General features: G+C 42.4%; 1 protein-coding gene and 1 long non-coding RNA gene across 13 annotated transcripts; one reads left to right on the plus strand and one right to left on the minus strand.

Moving 5' to 3' along the window:
- Positions 1–114: 114 nt before the first annotated feature.
- Positions 115–12,681, plus strand: LOC311440521. 12 transcript variants are annotated; one of them, XR_014695443.1, is made up of 13 exons: positions 115–247; positions 814–862; positions 1,366–1,405; positions 1,684–1,783; positions 2,115–2,146; positions 2,493–2,585; positions 3,166–3,191; positions 3,606–3,659; positions 4,379–4,423; positions 4,922–4,974; positions 5,982–6,010; positions 6,196–6,236; positions 6,408–6,526. It is a non-coding gene; the product is annotated as an uncharacterized lncRNA (long non-coding RNA). The 12 variants fall into 12 exon arrangements; XR_014695446.1 differs by having other exon boundaries at positions 1,684–1,720; XR_014695449.1 differs by lacking the exon at positions 6,408–6,526 and adding an exon at positions 12,664–12,681 and having other exon boundaries at positions 170–283; positions 1,303–1,405; positions 1,684–1,720.
- Positions 7,220–11,805, minus strand: HEBP2 (heme binding protein 2). Its single transcript, XM_084527543.1, has 5 exons — positions 11,666–11,805; positions 9,273–9,357; positions 8,789–8,924; positions 8,207–8,372; positions 7,220–7,905 (listed from the first exon to the last, which is right to left on the minus strand). The coding sequence occupies exons 2-5, from the start codon at positions 9,345–9,347 to the stop codon at positions 7,731–7,733; spliced, it is 552 nt and encodes a 183-aa protein (XP_084383669.1). The 5' UTR covers positions 9,348–9,357; positions 11,666–11,805; the 3' UTR covers positions 7,220–7,730.

Raw genomic sequence — 12,681 nt, forward strand, 5'->3', positions numbered from 1 at the left:
CCAGGAAGAAAATCCCCCCTCCCGCCCCGCCCCGCCCCGCCCCGCCCCTCCCCGCCCCGCCCCGCCCTGCTCAGGGGGCGGGGCTCGGCGCGCTGACGTCACCGCGGCGCGGCTATATAAGGGGCGCGCGGCGGGCGAGCGGCCTTTCGAGGCGAGGCGCGGCGGCGGAGCGGATCGGGGGCTCTGCGACGCTCCCGGTGCGGCTCGGCAGCACGCGGCGTTGTGTCCCCCTCCCGGCCTTTTGATGGTACCGGCGGGCGGTGCGGAGGCGCGGCGGGGCGCGGTGGGTCCGCGGCGGGCGCTGGCGGAGGAGGATGGAGGCGGATTGGGGCCGCGGGGACTAGGCCGCGGCCTAGGCCTCGGGGTGCGCCCTGAAGGGAGCCGGGCCTCGTGCCGGGAAGGGGGGGGGGGTAGGTGGGATCCTGCAGCCCGCCGCGTGCCTGCGCATGATGAGAACCGTGTTGGTAGGGACATCTGAGGGGCTGATGAGTGCCAACACCGCTGAGCTGGGCGCGGAGCGGGGCGCTGCGGCACCCAGGGCAGCTCGTGGCCGCAGGGCTGGCCGGGCGCGCACTGCAGTGGGGGCGGGAGAGAAGGTTAAAAGTTAAAGGAAAAAAGATCCTGTGATTTTTGCCTAAATTAAAAAAAAAGGATTAGAAATTACTTTTGCAGGCTTGTTTCTGTTGCATCAGGGAAGGCTTTTCTATAAAGCTCAGGGCTTTGCTTTAAGTTTTACTTAAATATTTTGAAGGGAATGGGTGACTGCAATGATTTTAGTCTCTTAAAGAGTAATGCTTGTTCATTTGATTTCAGTGTAAGATGCATCAAATACACTCTTTCCTCTTCGGTGGCTTCACAAAAGGTAAGTACAGCTGCTGAAATGCAGATTTTAATTTGGGAAATAAACTGTTGTGTAGGTGTACTTGCAGATACTAGCCTGGGGTACTCCTGTGTCCCAGAACATTGCAGGACCAGCATTTGTAATGCAGCAGTTGACTGATGTCTCTGAGTAGTTTTCATGCTACTAGGAAGAGTCATGTGCTCTTTGTGCTGAGGATGGGATGTGAGGCTTCTGTTCAAAAACACTATTGCAGCTTCTAATTGGACTACAGGAGTATAATGGATACCTCTATTTCCTTTGTTACTGCTATTTCATCATGCACAGCAACAGACTAGAGAAAAGTGCTTGTAGCTATCAGGATTGATAACTAAATTGGAGAGCCTGTGATGTTTTCAGTTATTAGAGTAGTGGACAGAAGTGATTTCTGAAAACTCTGCACTGAGGCTTTTTTCTGTTATTAGTGTCACAGTCAGAGATACTGCACCTGGTTCTACACACACTTCAAACTGTCCTGTTTCCTCTAGGTCTGCTGCTCAATATGAAGACTTGATGCTACTTCACAAGGTAAATATAAAACTGAAAATTTAACATAAAATGGTGTTTAAGGATTTGCTGTTTGTCTATAGTACATTTCTTATTTTAGTGACCAGTAGGCAAACTGTATTCCCTATGCTAAGTTTTCCCTCTTGTGCCACAATGATGACTAATATAGTTTGCTACTCTTGACCAAGACAATGATGAGAGCTCATACCACCATGATTTCCATCTGAGGCACAACAGCTTAGAATTTACCTGGATATTTTGACTTTAGACAAACTTCTCATAAGCTTTTTTTCTTTCAGGTTTTGAATCATGCACTTACAGAAAAAACATCACCTGGTAAGAAACATTATGGAGTCTGCTGAGGGTTCCTCAATGGAGCTGCTGCCACATGGCAGTGGGGTGTGTAAAATGGATAAGAAATGTTCTGGGATTATTTTCTGCTAATGCACAGAAATAATAGATGCTTCGTAGTATTCAAAATACTCCTGAATATTTCTTTAATTTTTTTCTTTGGGGAATTCAATTTTCCAAAGCTATCACAGGAGATTGCTCAATACTATTACTCCACAGCAGATACAGTGATGATAGCATAGTTCAGCAGAGATTCTTGTGATGAACACAGTTCTGTCTTTCGCTCCTATCTGATGTATCTTGCTGTTGTGGTATATTGCTTGGAAATTGTAGACTTGGCCAAGAAAGCTGAGGGAATCTGATTTTTCTCTTGTTGCAGGCACTGGGAGAAGCAGCTACAAGCTATGCAAGGTAAATATTATATTGCCTGTGTCTGTGAAAACCAGCTTTCTGTCCATGAAAAGGCTGCGTATGATGACAGCATAGTTCAGCAGATGATCAGTGGTGATCACTTGTTCAGTCTTTCGCTCCTATCTGATGCAGCCTCCTGTACCTTAGGATAAGTTGACAGAGAACTGAAATGGAAAGCTTACAGTGAAATGCTACCCTCTGCATTTTGTCAAGCTCTTCAGAAGATCAGGAAAGGAGACAGACAAATGCTGAAATGTAGGATGAATAGGGTTTGCTATGTAGTTCTTAGTGAAAACTTGGCTCATCTGGTGTTTGTGCTCTAAGTCTTGTAAGTGTTGCTTTGCAGAATGCCCTGGACAGAGACAGAATGCCTGTGCTGGGTGTGAGAAGCTTTCACCTGTCAGTGATCTTGGCAAAGACGAGACTTCTCAAACTGAAGGTAATAGAAGATGTTTTAGTTGGATGCTATGTTTGGCTGTGCTGCTCTTGTGAAGTAATAGGTCAGCTACTGGGCTGCATTTCAGCCTGGGAACTTCTGTTTATATATGAGTCTGCAAATCCATTCTGTTCCTGGAAAATGTGAAGCAAAGATATAACTGCCCTAAGTGTGCCTTATGTTTCACAATAGAAATATGAAGTAATTATTTTGGAGGGTTAAAATTTCACAGAACACTTCTGTAAATAAATGTGGTACTGCTACATTTATGTTTAGGAAATTATGAGTTCAGTATCCAAAATGCTTTTCCTGGTTAGACCAGTCTGAATGTCAGGTGTTCCCACTTCAGAGGTGTGCTGATTTCTGCAGTCTCAGCAGTGATATCTCATGTTGAGAGCTGGGAGATTGGTTTGGGCCCCCTTGTGGAAGGGAATGGGAGCGCTGCAGTTTGCTGTATGTGATGTTGAATCAGGTCTCTGATCCCAGTGAGGATAAAACTTGACTAAACACTGATACAGCCTTTGGAGTTGTTATGCTAAAACTTTCTCCTGGACCACAACTAACAGTGACTTTTCCTTTGCAGACTCCTGAGTTGTTTCTTGTCATGATGTAAGTACTTGTTTCAACTTTGCAAGTTTATTAGTGTAGAAAGCCTAGAATATACATGTGAAGTATTTGGCTGGTGTGGGCAAAGGGGGTGGTGTTGGCTGCTTGCTTTTCAGCCAAACCAGGTGGATGCATAAGGGAAGAACTGCTGGATAAGACCCATACTTGGCAGACTGGTTTTGCTAAACTTAGTGCATCTGTGAGCTCCTGAAGTTGCTCTGATTGCACTGTTTGCCTTCTTCCTAAAGCAGATAGCAGTCCACAGACTGATAGTATAAGCTGCCTGTATGATGAAATGCAAACACACTGACTTCAATTGTGGAGGTCTGTAATTAGCTCTATCTGACTTCAGGCATCTGACTGGATTTCATTCCTGTGTCTGTTTATGTGCTGTCCTGATTCTGTTTTTTTTTCTAGTGCTGTTGTGGTAGAGCTGTGAGGTGGTACCAGCTGGTAGTGCTCAAGGAAAAAGTAAGTTCCCAGTGAATTTGTATAACTGCTTATAGCTGTGCTGTGGGATGGGGAAGTTGTGAGGTGCTGGCCCCTAATTGTAGTGCCATCTTTTGGTGCCTGTTTACGTAGTAGGCTCCTTCAAGATTTTCACAAGTTATTAGCAGCCAGCAAACCTCACTTACCAAGGTGCTGGGGATTGAATCTTATGTGGAAGACTGAAATTATTTGAAGTTTTTAAATAATCTGGTAATTTTGCAGACAGGCGTGGCATGTCTTACAGGGTTGTAATGATGTTGTCAAATGTCTGACCTGAAACTACTAATGTAGACTGCTCTTTACTGAAAGACCCTGTAACTGACAGTAGCTGTAAAAATAGTGGCAATAGTACTATAATGTTGATGTGCAGTTGGTATAAAATGCCACTGATATGAACTGTAATTTAGGGAACTGTAATTGAGGATCTCTTCTAGAGCAGAATGCTTTGAGATAGTTTACCTGGCTTTTTCTGGGGTGGTGTTGATGTAACATGAGTGCTTCTGGCTGCCATCAGATGAATGACAGTTTAGTCTGAGGGCATTTGTGAGCACCAGTAAGTAGTTTCAACCTGTGTGTGGAACCCCTAAAGACAGTGCAAAGAGGTGGTGATGGTTGCAACAAGAATGGAAGTTCGTTGAAGTCTGATGGTTGGAATATAACATTAGCATTGCACTGAAACTCTTATTTTGTTTTTATTTTAGTTTTGAGAATGGAAGAACTACCAGATACTCCGTGACAGATGTTAGGTAAGCTGTTTGCTTCTCAGTTGCCATAAGATAACATTTTGTACTGAAATGCTAACTGCTTTCCTGACCTGGCAATAAATAGTGTAGACCAATTGAAATATGTGACTGCTTTGCACAATTTGACTTTCTAGTTGATCAGAAAGAATGTGCCTTTACTCAGCAGCGCAGAGCTTGCATCAATGACTTCTGCTGATTGAAAACAGTATGCCTATTTGCTGTTCAATGCATGCAGTGGGCTTTGGCAGACAGTACTGATCTTATATTCAGAGTAATCTGGTAAATTCCTTGTCTGAGGCAAGATGAGAGTTATGTGATATGAGTGAAGAGGTAGATGTTAAGCTACTCTAAGCATGTACTGTTTGTGATGATGAATTTTAAGCAATGGGAATCTCTCTGAAGAAGACTGAGGAGGACTCTTGATCTGAAACAGTACACACATTCAGATTAACTGTTCAAGCATGGCCAAGTAGAGTGTTAATAAAAATGCACTTGTTACAGAGTGAAGCTGAGAAGGAAGGAGTGTGTGAGAACCAAGATTTTGCTTCTTTGAGGTAAGTGTAAAATAGAACACTTTATTGATCGTGGTGGTCCAGTAATTTCTGCAATATTTCTGTTATGTTAAGTGCATAAGATTAGTGCATAATTAGATATATTTTTTATTGTGCATCTTCCACTCCGAGCTATTGTGGGAATAAAAATGATGTGCATGGAGCAAGAATGAACTTCACTATAGGAGGTTTTCCAGCAGCTTTGGTACCCTGACAATTTCTTAACTATAGTCACTGACAAACTTAATGTAGAGTTCAGTTTGTATGAGCAAAAGATGTGGCCTCCATGACTCAAGCTTCTGATTTTGTCTTTACACAGTGGAAATAGTATAAAAAAATAATAATAATAATAAATAAATAAAATAAAATAAAATAAAAATAAAAAAAATTGTGGAAACTACTTAAGCTGATACAATATTGTTAATGTAATACAGCAGCAAGCATACAATTCCCATTATAACTCTTACCTGATGTACCTGGCTGTTTTATGAACTGACAGTGTAACGCTGCTGCACTCCTGAAATAATTAAAAAAAAAAAAAAATCTAATATCCTGTAGTTGGCAAAAATCACCTGAGTGGTAGCAATTGTGGTTTTGTTCAATGTACACACATCAAATTGAAGTTCCAGACTGTACAAACTTCTCAACTAGACCCAGTCTCACCTACAATAAATTGCCTATTTAAGTTCATCTCAAAAACATGTCCTTCATGGGACTTGTATTTTAGGTATCATAACTTACTCCAACTGTCTCTCTGGGGAGGGACAGTATCATAAAGCAAATATAACCAACTACTTTTTTGTGGTTCTTCTGATATTAGTAATTCTGTATTGCTAATTCAATTAAGATTAAGTTTTTGTATTCTATTTGAATGTTAAATGTTGAAGTTGTCACTTGGTGGCCAAAATGCAGCCTTGTTATAGGTTAAAATTAATTTGTATAGAATTTCATAGCTTTATGAAGTTGCATATAGCGATACCTTATTTTGAAACAATTTCTCTCTTCCTTAGGAATGAACTATTGTCGGCTGCCTCACTGGGTAAGATCACACAGATTCTTTCTTAAATGTAGGGAATTTTTGTAGCCACTGATGAAACTTGATTCTGCCAGATGAGTTACTGTGATATCACCACTTCCGTTCCATTCTTTCTGAGGCTACACAACTGCTGAGAGGAACTTCTAGTAGTTGTGCTACTGTGTGCTAACTGCATTTTCTTTCTTTAGGTGAGGAGGCAACTTTGAAACTAATATGAGGAATGAGAAAGGTGAGTGTAACTGTAGTAATAAAAACTTATTTGCTGGAACCAAATGATGATTAAAACCTTAGCTTGAACTCTCTCACTGAACAGAGATGAAAATCTAAGGTCTGAGCTGTTCCAGTCAGCTTCTTGTGCTGGTTTGGTGCCTTATAATGGTTCTTATGCTGTACTTAATAGGTGGAAGATCCCAGAATAATGGGCTACACTTGCATGAACAGCATTAGGAAGCCAAGACTTTGCGGTGGTAACATTTACCTCATACACTAATTGGAGCCAATAAAATTTTGTAAACTCTGCCTGTTGTTGTCAACTGCTTTCTGACTTGAAGGGCTTGCTGTAAGCTAGCTCTAGGCTATTTTGTAAAAGCTTCAAATGTTTGACTTTAGGGCAGGGAGCAAACTAGGTAATGCTAGTCCTGCAAGTGTTCTTTACTGTAGAGGATGTGTGGCTATTGCCAGTGTCAGAGCTCATGTCAACTCCAGTCTGCTCTGTCTGGATTTAGGCAAACCTACAAAGAAGTACATTCAGTGTTTCATAGGTGGGAGCTAAACATGATTTGCCTATTTGGTTCTAAACTTGTATGTCTGGTAATACATGACTTAATTATGCTAATTTCAGCAATAATTTCAGTAAGAAGATCTGGTGCTTTATTGGACTGCAACTACTTGGAGAGCTTTGTTTTTGTTGAGACTGAAGCCTGCTGAAGTGCTGATACTAGCTCATTCCAAGACCCATAGCGGCTGATGCAACTTTTTAGTCAGATAATTCCAAAAGATAAAATATTGCTCAAAAACACCAACTATGGAAACAGTATAGAGACAGTCTATAATGGAGCAACAATATATAGCTTGTATTCTGACATGCTTCCCCTGGATTGAGTATAATTTTTCTGGGGCAAGATAGCATTCAGCCTTCAGGAGACAAAGCTATAAGCAGAGGAGGGAGGTTTTGATAATCCTGTTAAATATAAACATTTGGGTGGCACTGGGGCCTGTTAAGATTTGCTTTATTCCCAAAGCTAATTAGTGCCAGGTTTCTTTATTTAAAAAAAAAAAAGATTTAATGTACTTCCCCATATTTCTGTGGTGCTTCAGGTGTAATATCAATAGGGGAAAAGTTTTATGAAGAACTTAATCTGTAACACTTGAACTATTACTGTGGCAGTTCTACCAAGAAGTAGAATCAGACATACAAATGCTTGTGCAGGAATGTTTTCAGATAATTAGTGCTACCAAGAGATTTTCAGTATGAGGAACAGCATTAAGTTTCATCTCCCTCATAACCCAGCCTGTGTGAGCTACTTAAACTTCAGTGACATCTCTGTAGAACAGGACTGAAATCTTCTTAGGCTGAACAGTTTTTCATCCTAGATAAAGTGAATTAGAGATGTTCCTGTGTTCATGTGCAAATTAAATCTCTTCTGCACTAAAGCAAAAGCCATTAATAAGGTCTATTTTCATTCAGAACTGGTTAGTAGCCTCTTAGTATTCCTCCCCTGCATTACTTCTTAAAATACCACACTTCATTGTGCCTGTTGAAGAGTTTGAAGGGACTGTCATAGCCTGCAGTGTAGAAGAAATCTTCGTGGAATAGTTGGCCTCTGTTTCTTAAGATTCTGGCCAAGACTTCAGCTTCCTCAGCATATTTCTCTGTTGAGGCAAATCCACTGAAGGACCTGGTTGAAGTTTAAAAAAAAAAAAAAGGGGGGGGGGTTATACAATTTGTAGAAGGCCAAAATATCTGCTCCCTGCTTTGCATTGCTGAAGAGATGACAGGGTGGGGAAGCAATGCAGTATTTGAGCAATTCTCACGCAGTTTGTAGTTATTAAATGGCACATCAGAAGTTGTCAGGGTGAATGACTGCTGCATCTAAACTCCAGGCTCTAAATAGTGTGTATTCACTATGCACAGTTAAAAATCAGATGCAAGTAAGAATGTAGACCTGCTAGGTGAGCCCCAACCCTCTGTGAGCTTACCGGACAAAGATGGCTGCTGCCTTCCGCTCCTCAATAAACACATCTGAGTCTGTGGGCTGGGGGGGAGAGTCCTGGTGTTCAAATGGCACAAAGAAAGAGACCTTGAAGTCTGCACAGCCACGCTTTACCAGACATGTCACTGGCACAGTCATATCAATCTTCATCTCTAAAGGAGGGTAGAAAGTGTAATGAGCTGAAAGCAAAGACAGTGTCTGAATGCAACTCTAAGGGATGATGCAGGCTGCCTAAAACCACATGCCAAAACAGCTTCCCAGCATTACTGCTCGTTTGGACATTGATGCAAAGGAATGTACTGCCACATTCTGTTTTCATTTCTAACTGTAGAGCAATTTCTCACTGTCCAGGCTGCAGCTTCTTCAATCCTATGTGGTCCTTGGAACAGAGTTTTCAGCATCCCTCTAGGTGTAATCCCTGAGGGCCTTGGCAGAGGTGTGGTGGCCTAGTATAGGCAGGTGGGTGTTAGACTAGGAAAAGCCTCTGTGTCCAAGGTTATCTACTGCTGTAAGCTACTTGGCATCATCTCATTTGTGCTTCTAGCAGTTCAAACCCAGCATGTTCTACCTTTCTCATTCTTCCCTTGGATGTAGTGGAAGAGTTTCCAGAAGCCCTGGCGCAGTGCTTCTTTCTGGGTCTCTCCTCTGATGACTGTGCTGACCCACTTAGCTGTTTCATACTGGCGCAGTTCATAATCCTTTGCCTGGAAGGTAGCAAAAGTCGCAGTAACCACAAGATGAATACTAATGACACAAAGGGCAACTCTTTCCAAATCAGCCTGGAAGGATTGTGATTAAATAACCCCCAGCAGCCTCATAGCTGCAGTTACAGGTGTACCCCCAGGGTCAAATGCTGACACTTCCATTGCAAAACCATGCTATTCTGCCTTAGATGGAGCTCTTCAGAGCTTAGGAGTAGGTGTGCTTGTTTCCCCCTTTGCAATTAGGCATGAACAGTGTAGGAACACTTCCTTCATGCTTGTTCTCAGACTGGGAATCCTAAATCCACCCTGACAATGGAGAACTCTGTTCTCCTGGCCTTTAGGAGTTACCGTTGTCTCTGCTGTGTTCCACCGAGGGGACTGCAGATCCAGGGACAGAAATGTTTGCTTGAAGGATTTGATCATCTTGGTGGAGCTGAAAGGTAGACACAGTTCATTGGCCTCCACTCAATGCAGTATGAATGGGATATGGGAAAACATTAGGGCTTCTCTGCTAAATTTAAAAGGCTTTCCTCAGCCTCTGGTCTCCGACCTATCAGTAACATATGCACCAAAGACTAAGTTCAGGCAAAGACCAGACGCCTTCTGAAAGGTAATTGTCCCAGAAATTGTGAAGGGCTTGGCTTCCACCCCTCATCCTAAGGGTTTCAACAAAAAAAACTGAAATCTTTTTAGCTGTGAGGGAACAGAGAAACAAGATCATGAAACAAGATCAAGATCATGAAACCATGGCTAGGCTGCTGTTGGAGCGTTCATCCTTCAGTGTAAGCTGCCTTCCCTGTGAAGTGAGGGCATTTCCTGGCTGCAAAACAGAAGGTGGAAATCATCCTGCAAGTGAAATGGACCTGAGCAGTTAAACCACTTTGCACCTGGATGAGAAGGTACCGCTGTTGGTGGCTGCTGTAGTACTGATGGCATACGTAACGTTATTGGAAATCTCATAGTAGTTGATGCCTTGAAGACCTTCCGGAGTCTGGTGACTGGGTGAGATTTTTGTTATTTATGAATATGTTGCTGCTTTCCTATCTAGCCTTCACATGAAAGGAGAATGCTGAAAACATGAAAACACTCAACTTCCCCTCATTGTTCCAAAATAATCAGAACCACTACTGAAATATTGAGAGCTCTTTAAGTCTTACCTTGAAATATTTGGAGCCTTGGTTTATCATTTTTGTCAACACCAGGCAGATAGCACTACACAACTACATCCAGAGAAAGTCTCTGCTTTCTGTTACAATATCCTTATTACAATACCCTTAGCATGCACCTCAATTTGCAATGGCAGCATGCCATTAATTCAGCAAGATTCGTGATACTTCGATCATAATGCATTGTCTTCTCAGAACATGGCTTTATTGTGTATTTCTTGGGCAGCAGTAGCAGCTTTGGGGTTAATTTTAATTTCTCTGCCTCCTCAGCTGTTCATAGCTGCCCACACAAGAAGCTGTTGATTGCTCTGTGACTCGTGACCACTTCTTTCACGGGCTTTCGTAAACACTGAATTCAAGGTGCTATAACTGACAGCATCCCCCACTTCCAGCAGCAGGTATACAGCATTGCTCTGAGAGCCACGGTGAAATCATGCCACCTCAGATCACTGACACTTGATTCCTGAAGTCCACAAGTGTTTCAGTTTGCTGAATGGTGGTGGTATCTAACACAACGGATAGACCGTGTGCAATCTGTGATCAGCATTTTTTAAAGTCTTCAAGGTATGCTGTCTTAAACATGATGGTCCTGTTATCTCTTGAGATATTCTGGTAGCTGCAGTACTACGTATTCACTGTAATCATACACTGCTGCAGACTGCTGTTCAGTTCTGATCTCCTCCTTTACCCTGGTTTTGAGGTGGCTACAGCGAGTTTTCTGTTTGGGATCTATGAATTTTATTGAAAAAAAAAAACAACAACCCAACCTGTTGGCACTGATTTCACATATAATCCTTTAAGGAGCACACATACATGCACAAGTTGAAAAGTGTTTTCTAGTAGCTCCCATTGTTGTGGAGTAGTGGTGTGAATACCAGAACAATGCAGCTGGATACTGATTCCAAAAAAAAAAAAAGCAGGCACTGTTCCCCTCCCTGTCCCATCCTGAAGAAAGGTACCTGCATGAAGTTCAGCAGTCAGACTGGAATGGACTGTTATACATTAATACACTTTTTATCAATAGTATATACGTACATGTATCATCCAAACATAACAAGAAGGCACAAATCCAATTGTGTTATTGGAAGTAAATGTGAACAATCTATATGGAAATTTACAGTGTGAATATGTTTTATACGCTACCATTTCAAAAAAAATTGATAACGCTTTGCTGGCACTTCACTTTATTTCTCATTGCTACACCTTGATAGAAAACATGCTTGGTTTGTGCTCCCTGGGTATCTTAGAAAGCAGAGAAGTAAATGTTCCTCTGCTTAAATGTGCTGCTGTATTAGCTGGCTTGTTTCTGTGTGCCAATCCCAACCCCTCCTTAAACCTCTTCTTAGCTGCTGCTCACAGAACTTCTGTAACTGCAGCCAATACTATCGTGGCTGCGTGTAAGAAATATTTGAGTTACATAAGGCAATTATATGGAGAACACCAAGAACCCTCCAAATATTTATACTTGAATTCCTTGCAAGCACCTCCAGAGACTGTGAGTAAACACAGCCAGAATACGATATTCCATAGAGCTGCTAATTATATTTTTAAAGTGCAGAAAGTGGACATACTTACGTTTTGGTGAATAAGCTGTCGTCTTAACTATTAGGCTGTCCTTCTGAGGCTGCACGTAGCAGATGCTGCATGTCGGTGTTTATTTTAGTTCGATCAAACCCCGCCCATGCCTCAGCCCTACTGGAGGGAGATGCTCTTATGAAAACCAGATGTTGTAGCCTGACCCCTCTGGGTCTCATTGGAGAGCTCCCACACAAATGCCGAAAGCCCCACCTACAGCCCACGAGCCAACATTGGGTCCAGTGTGTGATCTGGCTCCACAAACCGTTTCGCACCCTTGTGTAACTTCCACCAGCTTCCATGGCACTGTGCCTACTTATGTTGAGGTCAGCGGTAGGTTTTGTGCTCTCGGGAGAAAGAAATGTACAAAAAAGTAATGTCATACGCCCCCTGCTCAGATTGCAAAGGGATGTTAGAAAATGAAAGCTTTTCCTTTTTAACCCTGGGGTGAAATGGTGGGTACAGATCTGGCTGCAAACAGCTAAGACCATCCTCACAAGATTTCTGCTGACCCGGTATGAAAGACAGACAGTGTTCTGTAATGACTGGCTGTTTTGAACAGCGTTCGAGACTGATCAGCCCCCTTAGCCCTTGGATATCTGCACAAAGGGATTGTACAAAGCTATTGTGAAAATCTGTTGTGCTTCACACAAAGTTAAGCTGGACTCTTCATTTAACCAGCAGCAGCTCCAGATGCATTTAGGTACCAGCACAGGAAAGCAGATTGAATTTTGCAGTTCGATTTCTGAGAACACTTCATGTGGAATGTTGTTTGATACACTCCTGTTCTGAAAGGGAAATTAAAAAAAAAAAAAAAAAAAGCCAAATAGCTCTTGCACACTGCTCCCTAATGCCACAAAAGTGGGCTGGTGTGAAGTGGGGTTTACTAGTTGAGCCTGGCAGAATGTGCTAAGGCCTCAGAACAGTTCCCTGCAGGTTTAGCACTTTTATGGAGTAAACGGTCTCTGTTTCACCTGTGTTCTGTTTGGATCAAACAGGAAATTCAGCAGGGCATT

This window comes from Aythya ferina (genome assembly GCF_964211825.1).
Source record: "Aythya ferina genome assembly, chromosome: 8".
Lineage (NCBI taxonomy): Eukaryota > Metazoa > Chordata > Aves > Anseriformes > Anatidae > Aythya > Aythya ferina.